This window comes from Marmota monax, unplaced genomic scaffold, assembly GCF_021218885.2.
Source record: "Marmota monax isolate L192 unplaced genomic scaffold, Marmota_monax_Labrador192_F-V1.1 WCK01_AAM20220418_F8-fsc00015, whole genome shotgun sequence".
Classification (NCBI taxonomy): Eukaryota; Metazoa; Chordata; class Mammalia; order Rodentia; family Sciuridae; genus Marmota; species Marmota monax.
Window position 1 is genome coordinate 16,681,909 of NW_026692194.1, and position 15,700 is coordinate 16,697,608.

At 37.6% G+C, this 15,700-nt stretch overlaps 1 protein-coding gene across 29 annotated transcripts in view; it reads left to right on the forward strand.

The window, feature by feature from the left end:
* Window positions 1-15,700, forward strand: part of Nrxn1 (neurexin 1) — a 1,098,127-nt gene that overhangs the window by 534,035 nt on the left and 548,392 nt on the right. For all 29 annotated transcript variants that reach the window (XM_058573180.1, XM_058573225.1, XM_058573183.1 and 26 more), the window contains 3 exons: window positions 5,070-5,192; window positions 12,391-12,772; window positions 13,705-13,895. In XM_058573180.1, the coding sequence (XP_058429163.1) occupies window positions 5,070-5,192; window positions 12,391-12,772; window positions 13,705-13,895 (696 nt within the window). The remainder of the gene's footprint in view (window positions 1-5,069; window positions 5,193-12,390; window positions 12,773-13,704; window positions 13,896-15,700) is intronic.

Here is a 15,700-nt window from a genome sequence, read left to right on the forward strand (position 1 = left end):
AGTTGGCCATTGAAAAATATTTTTATAAGCTCTTATCCATCATTCTGTATAACAGTAGGAATAGGGAAGAAAAATGATTTGTTTTAGGTGACAGAATTAATTGAGAGCAAATAGGGACAAAATCTAGTTTTCTCTGTCATCCCCTGCCCTAGTGAAAAACTATAAACTATACCATACCATTTTTTTGTTCTGAGATTATGCTTTAAAAATACCTAATATTTGCACTAATATGCAAATAAAGATGAAAAGTAATCCCTCCCCCCACACACATATACTTCCTCTCTTCCTCCATTTGTCCTATATCTCAATTGGAGTTAATTCCAATGCTTCTTAGGGATAAATCTTAGAGACACCTGGAATTCATGGATTGGTAGATTGTGTAAGGACAGTCAACTTGAACTGAATTAAGGAAACAACTGAAATACTACTTCCATATGTTATTAATAAATTATTAGCTACAGAATTATGAGTAAACCCAATGAATATCCCTGACCAGGAAATAGTTATTTTGTAGTTTTAGACTAACCTCTGTTGAAAAGAATGGACATTCTTACTAAGCTGTATTAATTTTTTGTTGAGTTTTCACTTTTGATGCAAAACAAATAATAGTTAATGACCAAATCATTGACAGAGATTTTGGGACATTCACTCTAGATAAGCATAATATAACAGGTAGATTTTTTTCTTTTTTTTTTTTTTTTTTTTTTTGCACCAGGGATTGAACTCACGGACACTCGACTACTGAGCCACACCCCCAGCCCTATTTTTGTTGTTGTTGTTTGTATTTTATTTAAAGACAGGGTCTCACTGACTTGCTTAGCATCTCACCAGATATTTTTTAAGTTAACTAAACTGGGAATCCAGAGACATGAACTCTTCGATTATATAGTTGTGACCCTGGAGATGTCATCGAATCTCTTTGGGTCACAATCTCTTGTCATAGATGGCTCAGTGAACTTCTTTGTCTCTCCTGCCTCTTGAAGTACTGGAATTCTTTAAAATAGCATTAGCCTGTAAGATTTGTGCTGCCCAGTCTGGTGATGACTACCTGTGGGTAGTTGGCCCTCAGTGCTCCTCTCTTCTCCTCCTACCTATGGGATCATTTTCTATGAGAAGGATATTTTAATGGGGTTGAATGATCTCAAAATCTCAGGCTTAACTCCACTCCTTATGGCCTCTGAGGCTTATAATAATTCACTTAACCTCTCTAAATCTGCTACCTTAAGTGAAAAAAAAAATATATATATATATATATATATATATATATATATATATATATATATATATATGGCTTAAGTAGTAGGTTACAGTAAGGATCAAGTATAAAATTGCATATAAGTTGTAATTTTTTATTAAACAAAAGGAATGATGTCTTTAAGGAATTGTGCTTTGAACTTCTTTAAAAGCCTTTAAAATGTTGCTCAGTGTCTTAGTTTATTCAGGCTATTTTAGTAAAATACCAAGAACTGGGGGGCTTAAAGACCAGACATTGTTTTTTGTTTTTTTTTTCCATAATTCTGAAAGGTGTCACATCCAAGATCAGAGGCTGGCAGATGCAGTTCTTGGTGAGGGCTTCCTTCCTGGCCCCTGAGGGTTGCCTTCTCCCTTATCTTTGCTTCCTGTTTTCCGAGGGACACCCATCCCATCATGGGGATCTGCTATTATGACCTCATCTAAACCCAATTACCTCCAAGAGGCCCCTCCTCCTAGCATCACCACCTCCAGAGTTAGAGATTCAACATATGAATATTGGAGTGTGGGGCACAAACATTTAGCCCATAACACATGTTATTTCTGGAAGAAGTTAGCATAATTGAGATGATATTTTGATAACCCCAAAGGAAAAGGAAATTCCCAAAGGAATTCAGACCATTAACAGCTTAAATGACTATAACTTTGCCATTAAAATTTTGGCAACTCAAAATGTCAGAAATTAGGGCTGGGGTTGTGACTCTGCAGTAGAACTCTAACTTAGCACTTGCAAGGCCCTGAGTTCAATCCTCAGCACCATACAAAAATAAATAAATAAAATAAAGGTATTGTGTCCAACTACAATTGAAAAATAGATATTTTTTTTAAAAATCAGAAATTATGCCATCTTAACAATTCCATATATTGTACAAATCTGTGAAAATTAGATATTCTAAAGGAACTGTAGAGATCAGATAGATTATCTTGTCTCTTAATGAATATTGAGATGACTAGAAGCTAAGTGTTTTCATAAAATTAGTGATTATGAGTACAAGCTGGTCCTAAATAGATGGCCTCTTTTTCTCTACTCATCCCCAGTAACAGCCATTTCAGCATCCCTAGGCAGAGCACTGTATTACTTAAAGATTTTCTCCTGTCATGCCTTATGTAGAGTGTATGTACGTTTCCTAACAGTGTGATCATTCTGTAGAGCCAGCTGGAAGGAATCCCAAAGAACATTTTTCCCACCTCCTTCAGTTTGATATGGGGCAGCTGAGAAGTCCAGTGGCTAAGCAAGGGGTCTCATAGCTGGCAGAAGAACAATGCAGGAGAATGATGCAGACTTTGAGGAGGTCAGACTTGAAACGACACTCAGCCTTTTTTTCAGCTGTGTGACCTTGAGACAAGTTATTTTAGTTTTCTAAGCCTTCAATTCCACATCTTCAAATTAATGATAATGTAAAGATGAAATAAGGTAACAGATAAAGTGCCTGGTATATAATAAACACTCACCAGCCCCCCAATTTTTTGTTAGTAGGAGCTCAAGAACTAACAACCGCAATTCTTACCTCCCAGCGCAGTGGGCTTTCCAATGCACTTTATGTTACATGAGTAACACTATTTTGAACTGAGATTAATAAGTACATTTTTAAAAACCTTGTCTTCCAAAATCAATCTGTTCACATTTTTAATAATGCAAGAAAAAAAGCTTGAAGTTGGCCCACAGAGATTTTTATGAACCAAAGGGTTATTTTTAATTGGATTTTGTGCCTGTTGTTATGGAAATAGTTGTTTCATAGATAAAGCATTATGATTTCACTGCAAGATCAAGCCCAGAATGGGGTATAACGATGATATCACCCTATTCGTCTTTTTCTTGACACCATATCTCAAATTAAAAGAACAGGAGTGAAGCTGCTTTAAAAGTACATATTTCTAAGGAAAAAAAAAATCTCCCCTATAAAAATAGCTTTAAAATGATGTAATCTCTTTTCAAAGATCAAAACTAAGGATGACCCTTAGTGCCCAGAGGATGCTAAGCTGTTGCAGAGTTATTTAACATTTCTTTCTTTTCTATTGAAACTAGAAAGAGTTCCTCTGATCCTGGAACTTGCTTTCAACATTTGGTCTCACAGTATTTTTGCCGTTGCTGAGCCAATAGGTTTCCTCTCGTTATCCAATGATTAATCTCTCAAAACTGCTCTATCCAGAAGAGTTTTTATTCATGTCATATCTGGATGTATAATTTAACTTCTCTAAAGAAACACAAGAGACCATTTCTAATTTTAATGATGGTTGATACTCTTTAAAGAGTTGAGGCAATTCACTTTGCAATATAGTTAATATCCCTGGCTCATTTTAAGCCCCAGAAACATACCTACCAAGAAATAAAAAATTTAAATATGTCATTAGTACACCATAAGAGAGAAATCAAGGGTGGGGAGGATATCTCACAGTTCTAAAAGCAAACATTGATGTCATGTGAATGGGCCCCTAAGGTTTCTCTTGTTTCCCCCCTTTTTTTTCTTCTTTTTTTTCTTTCTCCTCCCTAGTCTGTATCTTTACATATCTTTACATATGTCCTTCAAGCATCTTTAGACATCAATTGGTTTTGTTGGATGAATTCGGTTAAAAAAAAATTGTGAACCCTAATTCTGATCCTCAGTCAGGGAAGTCATGAAATTCAACAATATTATGTCCTTCCTTAATTTATTGTGCCCATGAGATTTAGTATTTTTAAAAAGGGGGGGGAGAGTAATCCATCAGGAAATTATGTATATTTAACTTTATATTTTTCTAAATGAATCATAATGTTGGATTACTAGAAATACTTATTTCTAACATAATGTCCATTTATATTAAAAAACGTTTTCTTTGTTTTTACATTGAAGAGAGAGTCTAACTCGGTCATCTCAGTAATTTGCACTAAATACCTTTCTAAAGTGATGTCTGTCCTGGGTCTATCTAAATTCTATTTGCATAGGGTTTTGTACATTTGCTGGAAGTTTCTTTCTTAGTTGGCTGCACTGCTTGCCCTCTTTCTTTTGGGCATTAGCTGGAAATCCCTTTCCTCCACTGTTGGCTAACACCACTTTCTCTCCTTCCAACTCAACCCTTACCTTTTATGGCTATATCTCATTTATTAGTTTTGTCCACCTCTGGTATATCAGTATGTTTTCCTAGATGTACAGAAGGGCCTCCACCGTACAGATTTGCAATGCATGGATCACTTGGTAGTAAGGAGTTTTTTAGACTTAGTTTTTCAACAGAAGAGTCCATAAATTAGGAGGCTGATGAATTTAGGAACTTGGTGATTATTGTAGGCATATGACGTAAGAGCCCAAGATCAGCCATCACACAAGCAAAATCCCTGGAGCCTTCATGCCATAGTCTAATCAGCCAGTTATCCATTCAGCTGGAAACTAATGGCCTGTGGTCAGGTGTCTCACACTTTGCATGATTATCACTGCTCCATTAGAAATTAAGTGATAACTGCAAAATCCTTTAAAATGTATGTGTATGAATTGGGAGGCTTCCCAATGCTATATTGACTGTGCCTATTTATGACAACAGGTTAATTCACTTGCCTTAGATCAATGCATAAGGTTAAAGATTCTAATTGTCACATTTGAATGTTTGTTAACTTGTCATTTTCCTTGCTTGCTATGACTCTAATGGGCTTGAAAAATTGGTCCACCAGTTTCTCTTCTCTCTCTCTCCTTTGTCTTCCTCCGCTCTCTCATTTCTTTCTCTCTTTCTCTCTCTCCTCTCTCTCCCTGACTCCCCCCTTTTCTTTGTCTCTTTCTCTCACTCTCTGTGAGGTTCATTGGCTTGACTAAATCTGAGTGTCCATAATGACTGTTTGGCATATTCTACAGGCAAAGGTCCCGAGACCCTTTTTGCTGGCTATAACCTCAATGATAATGAGTGGCACACTGTGCGTGTGGTTCGCCGAGGAAAAAGTTTGAAGTTAACGGTGGATGATCAACAGGCCATGACAGGTAAATGCCCTTGACTCCATTGCCTTTTCTTCTAATAAAGCTTCAGACTTTCTCATTTCCTGGCTGTGTGTTTTCAAACCAAGCCTCCAGCACAACGTGCAGCTTAGGCATCCAGACCTTTATTAACTCTGGATTTTCTAGCAGCGATTTGTTTCAATAAGCAGCCTTTTAGGTATTTGCTCCCAAGTGAACAGCACTTTTGATGTCATCTTCTTTGTCCTTTAATAATTCAAGAAGAAATTATGGCACATTTTAATCTCGTGGCTTGATAAATATCTTAGTGCCTCATAAAACATTGAAGTCACCGCTTGGATGCTGATTTCTGTTCAGTTTCTTTGTTTCTTGTATATTTGGGGGATGTACAGAAGCAAGTTCTGCTTTTTTTTTAGCTTCTAAGTAAATAGATGGATGGACAAGCCTTCTGACAGGTGAACTTGCCTTTTCACTTTAGGCTATAATAAATCATTTGGGGTTATTTAGCTAAGGAGATTAAACTCTAATATCAAGGATGTCAAGTTCTATCCCCAAGTTGTAGAATCTTGACTGAGGGGAGCAGTCCACCCTGGAGACCTCAAGAAGCCAAGTGATAGAGGAATCAACATACTTTCATTTTCTCTGAAAGTCAATCCAAGCATGTGACCCACAGGGATATTAGCCCCTTCTGTAGATCACATCTCCACGTTAATTACTTGAGTTTAGGCACAAGAAGGTTCTTGGGCAGAAGGGACAGGTCTTTGCTAGATTAAACCCCAGAGGGTTCCCATGCTCCAGACAGCCCACCCTCAATGTGGAGCTTGACCTCTTGAGGGAAAGAGGTCATTGTTTATGACCCCTTTGTTATAAACAATGACCAAATTACACCTCATCCCAAAATACTTCAGCATGCGTTTTCTAAAGATCTGAACTCCCTTTACCTAACAAAGTAAAAGTTACCAACCTCAGTAAATTTTGGGTTGATGCAATGTGTTTTATCTCTTCTGTCCTCCATACTGCAGTTTTCTTAGTTCACTCAATGTGGTTTATATAAATATTTTTCCCTCTAGCACAATAAGCCCCGAAGAGTCAGATCACTTTGTTGTCCTGTCTCCTTAGTCTTCTTTAATCTACATTTCCATAAACACTCTTTGTCTTTTATGACATTGATATTTTTAAAGTATGTGATTCCTCTCCTACCTCGTACGAATGTAAAGTCACTCAGTTTGTGCTTATCTGATGTTTCTTCATGATTAAATTCAGGTTTAACATTTCTCAATGAAATACCACATTGTCAGTGTTGTGACCTTACAGGATCCTATCTGGAGTGCATGCAGGGAGGCACATGCCATCCATGTCCCTGTTGGTGGTTAAATCTGATTAGTAGGTCTATGTGTCATTCAGTTTTCACTGTATAATTATTATGTTTTCTCCCTGGCAATGATAAACTGTGGAGAGACAATAAGACCAAACCCACAGCCTTATACTTTATCAAAAATTTCCCCAGGGTTTTACATTTATCAAAGATCTTTTCCTAATTCAGTCTTCACCACAGTAGTTACAAAATGATTTTTTTCAACCTCCAGCACCCCTTCCACATTTACAGCCAACACTTATTTTCTCTGGCAATCCACAACCCTCCTATATCTCTCCCTTCTTTCTTTGTCTCTTTGATTTTTCCTTGCCCCTCCTTCCCTCCCTTCTTTATTGGTGTGGAACAACCAGATTCTATATTTTTCCAACAATTTATAATTACTCTTAATTATTTGGGTGCTCAAATTTTCCCTGTTTTAGCTAGTGTGAGTCCTGGCAAGCTGATAGCTACCATCCTTTGATATGCCCCAACTTCAATTTTATTTGTTTTAGTTCTTTCTTACTTTCTGGCATGACATGAAGTTTTGGGTACGACTTTTATTTATCATACTCCCCTCTTGGAATTAGCCATTTAGTTTCCTAGAGAGGAAAAGGTCTGGGCAGAAAGGTGTACCCCACACTGCTGGGGTCCGCTTCCTGACCATTTCATCAGCACAGATAGGGATATACATTCACCTGCACATTCATATAAATACACACATGTGCATCTAAATTACATGTGTGCTTAAATGTGTGCATACACATATTTTGACAACATGAATTCACACTGGTACCTTCATACCTGAAGCATTTTTTGTTCATTTTCCACATTCTGTATTTCCATCTTTTAGGCCAAGTTAAGAATCTTGACTCCTAGAGATCTCATTTATTTATTTGCTCATCCTTATAATGCATCTGAAATCATTTCAGAATTGCTTTGCCCATACCAATATAATCCAATAAATGAACTAAAAGTAATTCAATGTTCATTCATGATTCTTCTTCCCATTCCTCCCTGCCTACAACTCAACATATATATTCACATGCTGAGTTTATCAATAATGTGGGTTAGTCATTTAATTCATTTCCTCCTTCCATTCCATCCTTCATACCTTCTTTTTTGTTAAAGATCTCATGAAGTATACAATTCTTGATAATAAAAGCTCACCTAGATTTATGTACAATAAAAATGGTTTCCAAAAATAGCAAGGGGAACTCGCCATTGGGCTTACATTTAGAATGGGACATTTTTCTAACACCATAGCGACCATTCAAAGCTGCCCTGAATTGTCAAAGCAAATGGGCTTTTGCTTATTAAATAATGCAATCTGAATTTTTAAAAAAGATCTTAAACAGGAAGGCACTAGCAACCTTTCACATGAGGTCATGCATTTCCCCACATCTTCAACAGGGCAGTACATACTCAGTCTGTCCCTCACCCAGGGTGGCAAGGTCAGGAGTAACTAGCAGAGAAACCCAAGGAAGGTCTCACATGGGAAAGGACTGTACAAAATACATTGGATCCCTACATGGAGAGGACTTGGTTTTCAACTCATTGCTTTGTTCAAAAGTTCTGGAATCGTGTGTGTCTGGGCTTGTATGTGTCCTCACTGAGTAGAGTGAACCATACATCCAGTCACTCAAGCCTGAGAGCCAGGAACCAAGGCTTCCTGCCTCCCCATCATCCTGCACATTATTAGTAAATCCTGCAGCTTATGTCGGCAAAATTATCTTATTTTGTCCAATTCCTGTTACAATTACGTCATTCTAACCTATTGTACCAACAAAAGGGCATACACACACACACACACACATACACACACACACAAAATGAGGTGAGAGATCTGCCCTGGGCCTCCTTTCCATCTCATGTGAGCCACTAACCTCTGGGGCCCAGGACTCTCACTCTGGCTCCTCCCAAAGGCTTTGTTCAGCTGTCTCCTCTTCCTAGAATCCACTTCTTCCTGTCCCTTCCCCAGTTTTTAGCCTGGCTTCTTCTTAATTCTTCAGATCTTATTTAAATATGATCTCAGGCACCTGCTCCAATTCCTCTGACGCTGACCCACCTGGATCATCAGATTCATAGCATTTTCTGAGTGTCAGTATGTATTTAGTTATATGCTCCCCTCTTTTTGTCTGCCTTTCCCCAGTGGACTGTGAGTTGTGTGAACACAGGGCCCTATCTGCTGCCCTCCTGTTTCCTCATTACCTAGCACAGCACCTGGCATATATACTGCACCTGCAATGACTTTAAATGAATTAACCAATAGATTTAAGGCTTAGGAGCTATTTTGTTCCATATCAGAAATTTAATCTAATTCAGAGCAAGGCTGAACCTAAAATAATTTATCTTGTCATCTGTTTTGACTTGGATGTTGTCCTTTCTACGCAAACACACCATTCAGAAAACATAATCATTGTTTTTTTTTATTTTCCTTTGAGATACTGGGGATTGAACACAGGGGTGCTCTGCCACTGAGCTACATCCCTAACCTTTTATTTTTATGTATTTTTCTTTCTAATTTTGAGGCAGGGTCTCTCACTAAGTTACTGAGACTGTCCTTCAGCTTTCTATTTTCCTGACTCAACCTCCCAGGTATCTGGCATGACAGGTGTGCCCCACCATACCCAGCTTATAGTTTTTTCTCATTGGAGGTTACTGTGAATCTGGTATGTCCTAGACACCATGATTGGAGGAATATTAAGATTTCTAAATTCTCTTGCCCACTCAATGTCTAGAAATGACAGTGCATTTTTAAATGGTTAGAACCATAAAAATCTTTCTTCATAAAATTTTCCTCCTTTAAAGCTTTTTACTTTTTCTTATTTACATGACGTACATTACATATACAACAGTAGAGGTAATAGCATTACTGATGAAGATTAACCTCAGGAGTAAATTATAAATTCACTCTTTTGTTGTTGTTGTTGTTGTTGTTGATAGGATGGGACCTCAGGCCTCACACATACTAGGGAAGCACATTACAATTGAGCTATATTTCCAGCCCAGAAAATAACTTTTTAAAAGGCAATGTTTAAGCCGGGCATGGAGGCACATGCCTGTAATCCCAGCAACTCGGGAAGCTGAGTCAGGAGGATTACAAGTTCAAAGTCAGCCTCAGCAAATTTAGAAAGGTCCTAAGCAACTTAGTAAGACCCTTTCTCAAAATAAAAATAGAAAAGGCTAGAAATATGGCTCAGTGGTTAAGCACCTCTGGGTTCAATTCCCAGTTGGAAAAACAAAAGAAAGAAAGGCAATGGTCAATGTTTTCTAGGTGTTAATTCCCCCCCCAGCCCCGCCCATGAATAAGGCTTTTCTGCCATCAATGTCTGTGTGGTTATATATGCTTAATATAGTGAAAGTGGGCTTTTGAGCATAGACCATGCTGTTTTTGTCTTGTGACTGGGCCATTGTTGCCTCAACACTATTTTACTACCTTTTTATTATTTATGCTCTGCATAAATATTGTATTCCTTTGAGGAAGGAAAGCAGATATTAAGTGTTATTTTTGTCACTGAACTTCTCAGTCCTACTAAACAAAATGTTCTTGTCTATTTTAGAGCTGCCAAGAAGTTGACAATTTAGAGTGGTATTTAGTTTCAAGTATTAGAATTTTTTTTCTGGATATTTTCTTATTGTTGGCTGTTGACTAATAGAGGCTTTAAGAAGGAGCATGGCAGTATCAGGATTGGGCTGGGGTCCACTGAGTTAACACTCAAGATTTTAAAGCAGCAAAAAAGATAAAAATCAACACCAGGGATACCCGAACCCAGGTGATTTTTCATATTCTCTTCATATTCATTCTACATTGCTTATTAATTCAATGCCTCTGGTGTCCCTGGAGCTTTATATTTGGAAATTATTAAAGTTTGATTTTATTTGCTACCAAGGAGGGGAGAACCCTGCAGAGCAGTTTCAAGGTCATTGAATAAGAAGAACTATAGGAGAAGAGGCGATGTCATAGGAGAGCAAGAATTGCAAGGATTGTAACAGTATTTTGCATCAGATAGACTCTCAGAAGACATGGCATGCAGAGAAAACCTGATTACTTACAGTGACACCTTTGTTTTACAAAGAAGTGTGTAGAGTGGTAATCAGAATAAACCAATAGCCAAAGAGAGAACATGGGGAGGATGCCTGGAGTGATATCAGAAAGGATTAAGGATGACTAAAGAGTGTTTGAAAGTTAGGTAAAGTACAATTCAGGGAATTTTTTTTTTTTACAGCAATGAGCTTATGATCAACAAAGTCAATTAAATATGTAAACAGTTTTTCTTACACATCAAAGGGCACATCTTTTATATTCCACATATAGACAATTCCTTAAGATACCACCTAATATTTTACTGTTTTGCTTAAAGAAATGGAAGGCTGTCACACTGGTTTCAGAACCCATGTAGGTGGGCTGTTCAGTCTTCATAACACCTGGGAAGAAGCCCAGGGGTTCAGCCCATTTTATCAAGGGCTGATTCTGCAACTGGCTCTATTAATTATGTTCATAATATCCTGGATGATAGGCTAGGGTAAGCTTAGTAAATTTTCCAATTATGCAAAAATTGGGCAGGGAAGCTAGTCAGGAATCTGGCTGGAAGAACTTGATTGTAATTTAAATGACCTTTTTGACTTGCAGCAGAGAGTGTAATTAGACAAGAACATGATGCTAGGGTCTGGGGTTTTGGCTAGGTGGTAGAGTGCTCGCCTAGCACCCCGTAGGTGCTGGGATCGATCCTCAGCACCACATAAAAAGTAAAAAAATAAATAAATAAAGGTATCGTGCCCAACTATAACTCAAAAAAATAAAAATAAAATAAAAGTAAAAAAAGAACAGGATGCTAGGAAGGAACTACTAGTAAAGAGTACCCAGAACTAAGTTGGCTTTGATGAATTTGGGAAATCTGGGGGAATGAAGATTGGGAAATCAGCAGCACTGACTAGTGAATCACTAAGTCAATCCCCAGCTTCCTGCGAGGATGTTTCAAGATTGTACCTTGTAGTAATGTAGCAAAATGTGATGGTATTCTCAATTTGCTTATGCTTTAAATGAGTACATTGTGCTCAGTGTGGTTATCCAAAACAAAATGATGCCAGGAAAATGGCATTGTTCCAGAGATTCAAAGATTTCTGAAGTATGTGAGAGAACATTTCCTCAAAGAAAGACTGCTAGCATGCTTGTCACAGGAAAGGAAGAGTGAAAATAATATATTTAACTTAAACCTATTATTATGGTCCACTATTGGAAAAAGAGTCAGTAACTCTTCACTCTTTCTATTAGTATAGGAACAAATAGAATTATATGTTTTTCTGGGAAAAAATATAAAGAAAAATATCACTTAAAGCTGTGATGTAGCAATTTCTACTGGGATGATTTAGGACAGTCATCATCCTTGATTCCTTTCTCCCTGCTTGCCTTTCACCTTTTCTTTCTCTTTCCTCTCCTCTTATTCATGTCTTCTCCTCTATTGTTTCCTTCCTTCCTTCCTTCCTTCTTTCCTTCCTTCCATCCTTCATCTATCTATCTATGTTATCTATCTATCTATCTATCTTATCTATCTATCTATCTTATCTATCTATCTATCTCTTTCTCTTTTTCTCTCATTTTCCAGAAATTCTGAAACATTTTTATTGAGGATGATTTTTAATAAGACTAAAATTTGAACAGGAATTCAAACCTGACCCAAGAACATTTTGTTACAAAAGCCAGCCTTAGCCCGTAACCTGTGTACACATCAACTATGTGTACTTACTATATGTAACTATCAAGGATGATGTGGGATTCTTATATTTTAAAATGTGATATTGCTATGGAAGTCTACATTTGAAAGTAACTTTCAGATACAGAAAATGATAATAATTTGTTATCTTTTACTTTAGGTCAAATGGCAGGTGACCATACAAGGCTGGAGTTCCATAACATAGAGACTGGCATCATCACAGAACGTCGGTACCTTTCTTCTGTCCCCTCCAACTTCATTGGACACCTGCAGAGCCTGACCTTTAATGGAATGGCATACATTGACTTATGTAAAAATGGTGACATCGATTATTGTGAGCTCAATGCCAGATTTGGCTTCAGGAACATCATAGCAGATCCTGTCACATTCAAGACCAAATCGAGCTACGTTGCCTTAGCTACCCTGCAGGCCTACACTTCTATGCATCTTTTCTTCCAGTTCAAGACTACATCCCTTGATGGGCTAATTCTATATAACAGTGGGGATGGAAATGACTTTATCGTAGTTGAATTAGTTAAAGGGTAAGTGTATGTTGGCTCAATGACAAATAAATAAAACTTCAGACAAGCGGACCTCTAGTTCAAAAAAATACATGTGAAACAATGTGCTGGCATATAAGGTGGTAAACAGGAACAGGGACCTCATAAATGAGGAATTAAATAAAAATGGATTCAGTACAGTCCTTTATATAGACATCTCCACAGATGAAGTCCAGATAACATCAAGTTCTAATTTATTAGGCCTTCTATAAAAATCACACTTTCACTGTGTATTTCCTCATTATGCAAAATATATTCTGCAAAAGAATTTATACAAGACTATAGGACAATCTCTGCTAATTCAAGTATTCAGATTACTTGAATTTTACTAAATCTCACTTAATTTAATTTTATGACAGAGTTGAATAATTTAGAAAGGATTTTTTTTAATAAAATTTCTTTGGAAGTAGGATGAAAAACTGATGACTTTATTTATTTGGACATTTATCAATCACCCATTTAGTGGCTGTTATTGCATATTTACAATAGGCCAAATATATAAAGTTCCAGAACATTTCATTTCCAATATAAAAACAGGGATTCTAGAAAGGGGGTGTAAGAAACTGAGAACCACCATGCAGTGTGGTGAGCAGATAATGGAGAGAGATTGGGAATGTGGAAAGCATACTGAATGATCCTCCCTTCTGCTGAAATGGAGTAGTTTCTTCCCCTCTGATTAGCCTCACAGAACTCATGCTCAGGACTTCTAGCAAGGGTGGAGCCACCTGTAAAAGACTCAAATCACCATTTGTAATACCTGACTTGGGGCTGGGGATGTGGCTTAGAGGTAGAGTGCTTGCCTGACAGGCAAGAGGCTGTGAGTTTGATCCCAAGAATCCCCCCGCCCCACCAAACATGTGGCTTGACTCCATCAAAACATTATGACACTTTCCTCTCTTTCATTTTCTCCTCAGGTACTTACATTATGTGTTTGATTTGGGAAATGGTGCTAACCTCATCAAAGGGAGTTCTAATAAACCACTCAATGACAATCAGTGGCACAACGTGATGATATCAAGGGACACCAGCAATCTCCACACTGTAAAGATTGACACAAAAATCACAACACAGATCACCGCAGGAGCCAGGAATTTAGACCTCAAGAGTAAGTACCCGCTGAGTCAGAGGCACCAGCATCACACCACATGGCCAGCACACAAGTGGAAAATCCCTTGCTTATAGATGTGTACACGCCTCTGTGTTTGTGTGTATGTGTGTGTGTGCGCACGCGCGCACACATGCTCGTGCATACTTCTTCTGCAGAGGCTGACCAGAATTTCATTTCCAGAACATAATTAATAATACAACACACAAGGCTCTGTTCTCACTTTAATGTGAAAGAACATATGTATTTTTAATACCAGCTCAAAAAAAATGCAACACCTAAGAATGCATGCATGTTTAAAATTTAAAGAGTGAGAAAAATGTACTCATCATCTTGATATCATAAGGAGAAATTGCGTATGCAAAGTTTCCTTAGTCCCCCCAGTTTTCAGTTGATTCAGAGTCAAGGTAACCAGACATACGAAGAGTTTCTGCCAGAGTTTATTACTTTTCTTTCCTTGGTGAGATTTCGGAGATGCTTTTAGACCCTCTGACCAACAAGAGTCTGAGCTTGGATTATCCCAGGTCTCTAGCAGGGAATTCTATTTCCTCCCCCAACTCCTTAACACACACACACACACACACACACACACACACACTGACACATATGTGCAGGAATACTTCTTTCACCAGCTGTTAAGAAAGTCAAACAGACCTCTTCCTTTCTTATTAATATTTGATTTCTTGAGTGAGCAAGGAAGAATACTTAGAAGGTGTGTCGATAATAGGAAATAACAAAAGTTTCTATTTGAATGAAACTTTGTGATTGACTAAGAACAGTATCCAAACATCCCATCTGATTTAACACAATCACAAGCATTGGGGAAGTATCATTGGCAGGTTATTCTGAATATGGGAAGTGTGTTTGAATGACTTGCCCACAGGGAAAAAAAACAAAAAAACTACTAGGCAGAAAGCAGCAAACCTTGTTCTGCTCTCTCTCTCTCTCTCTCTCTCTCTCTCTCTCTCTCTCTCTCTCTCTCTCTCTCTCTCTCTCTCTTGCCTTCTGCTCCATCCTGATACATTTCAGAGCCCTGGAGATAACATTGCAGGCATAGTTTACTCAAAAGGAGCTGCTCATTTATATTGATGGGATTTTCCCCTTTGATTTAAAGGGTAAACAAACCATGGAGTCAGGCAGCTAGAAAGAGAAAACCCAACAGAACTCTTTCTAGAGAAAAATACTTTTTCTAAATAAGGGGAAAGATGAAAGAAAAGTGTTCCACTTTCTGTAATTGCAGAATACATTTACTTTTTATTTGCCCAGCACCTAAAATGTGTAGTAATGGCCATCTCCCTTTTTCCACAGTGGCCTCTTGTTAGCTTCAAAGAGATCCTGTTGGTGCCCACAAATCTAATAGCTTAGCTCAAAAAATTACATGAAATTCAAAGAAAATGCTGTGTAACAGCCAGACCTCATTCTCTTTCTTCTCTCTGACTGCGGGGAACAGAGTGGGTTTTGTCCTTTTTGGAGGGTAACCCTGTTTGGCACAGAGGACTCGGTGGTGATTTTCAAAAGTGAGCATAACAGGAGACTGTGATAGGATTCTTTCTGGTATGGGTAGGTGTAGGCTACCATTATAAATCTTAGAAATCTACACAGATGATTTTTCTTAAAACATGAAATGTTTCTTAATTCTGAATTTAAGAAAGGATTTTCCCATGATAAAACTATGAAGTATATAGCAACATATTATACAATATTAAGATATCACATATTGAATGCTTAGTAATCCTTGGCTTTTTTTAAAGTAACATTTAAATTAGAGTTGAATTTCCCAAATGAACAATTTAGATTCTTTACGA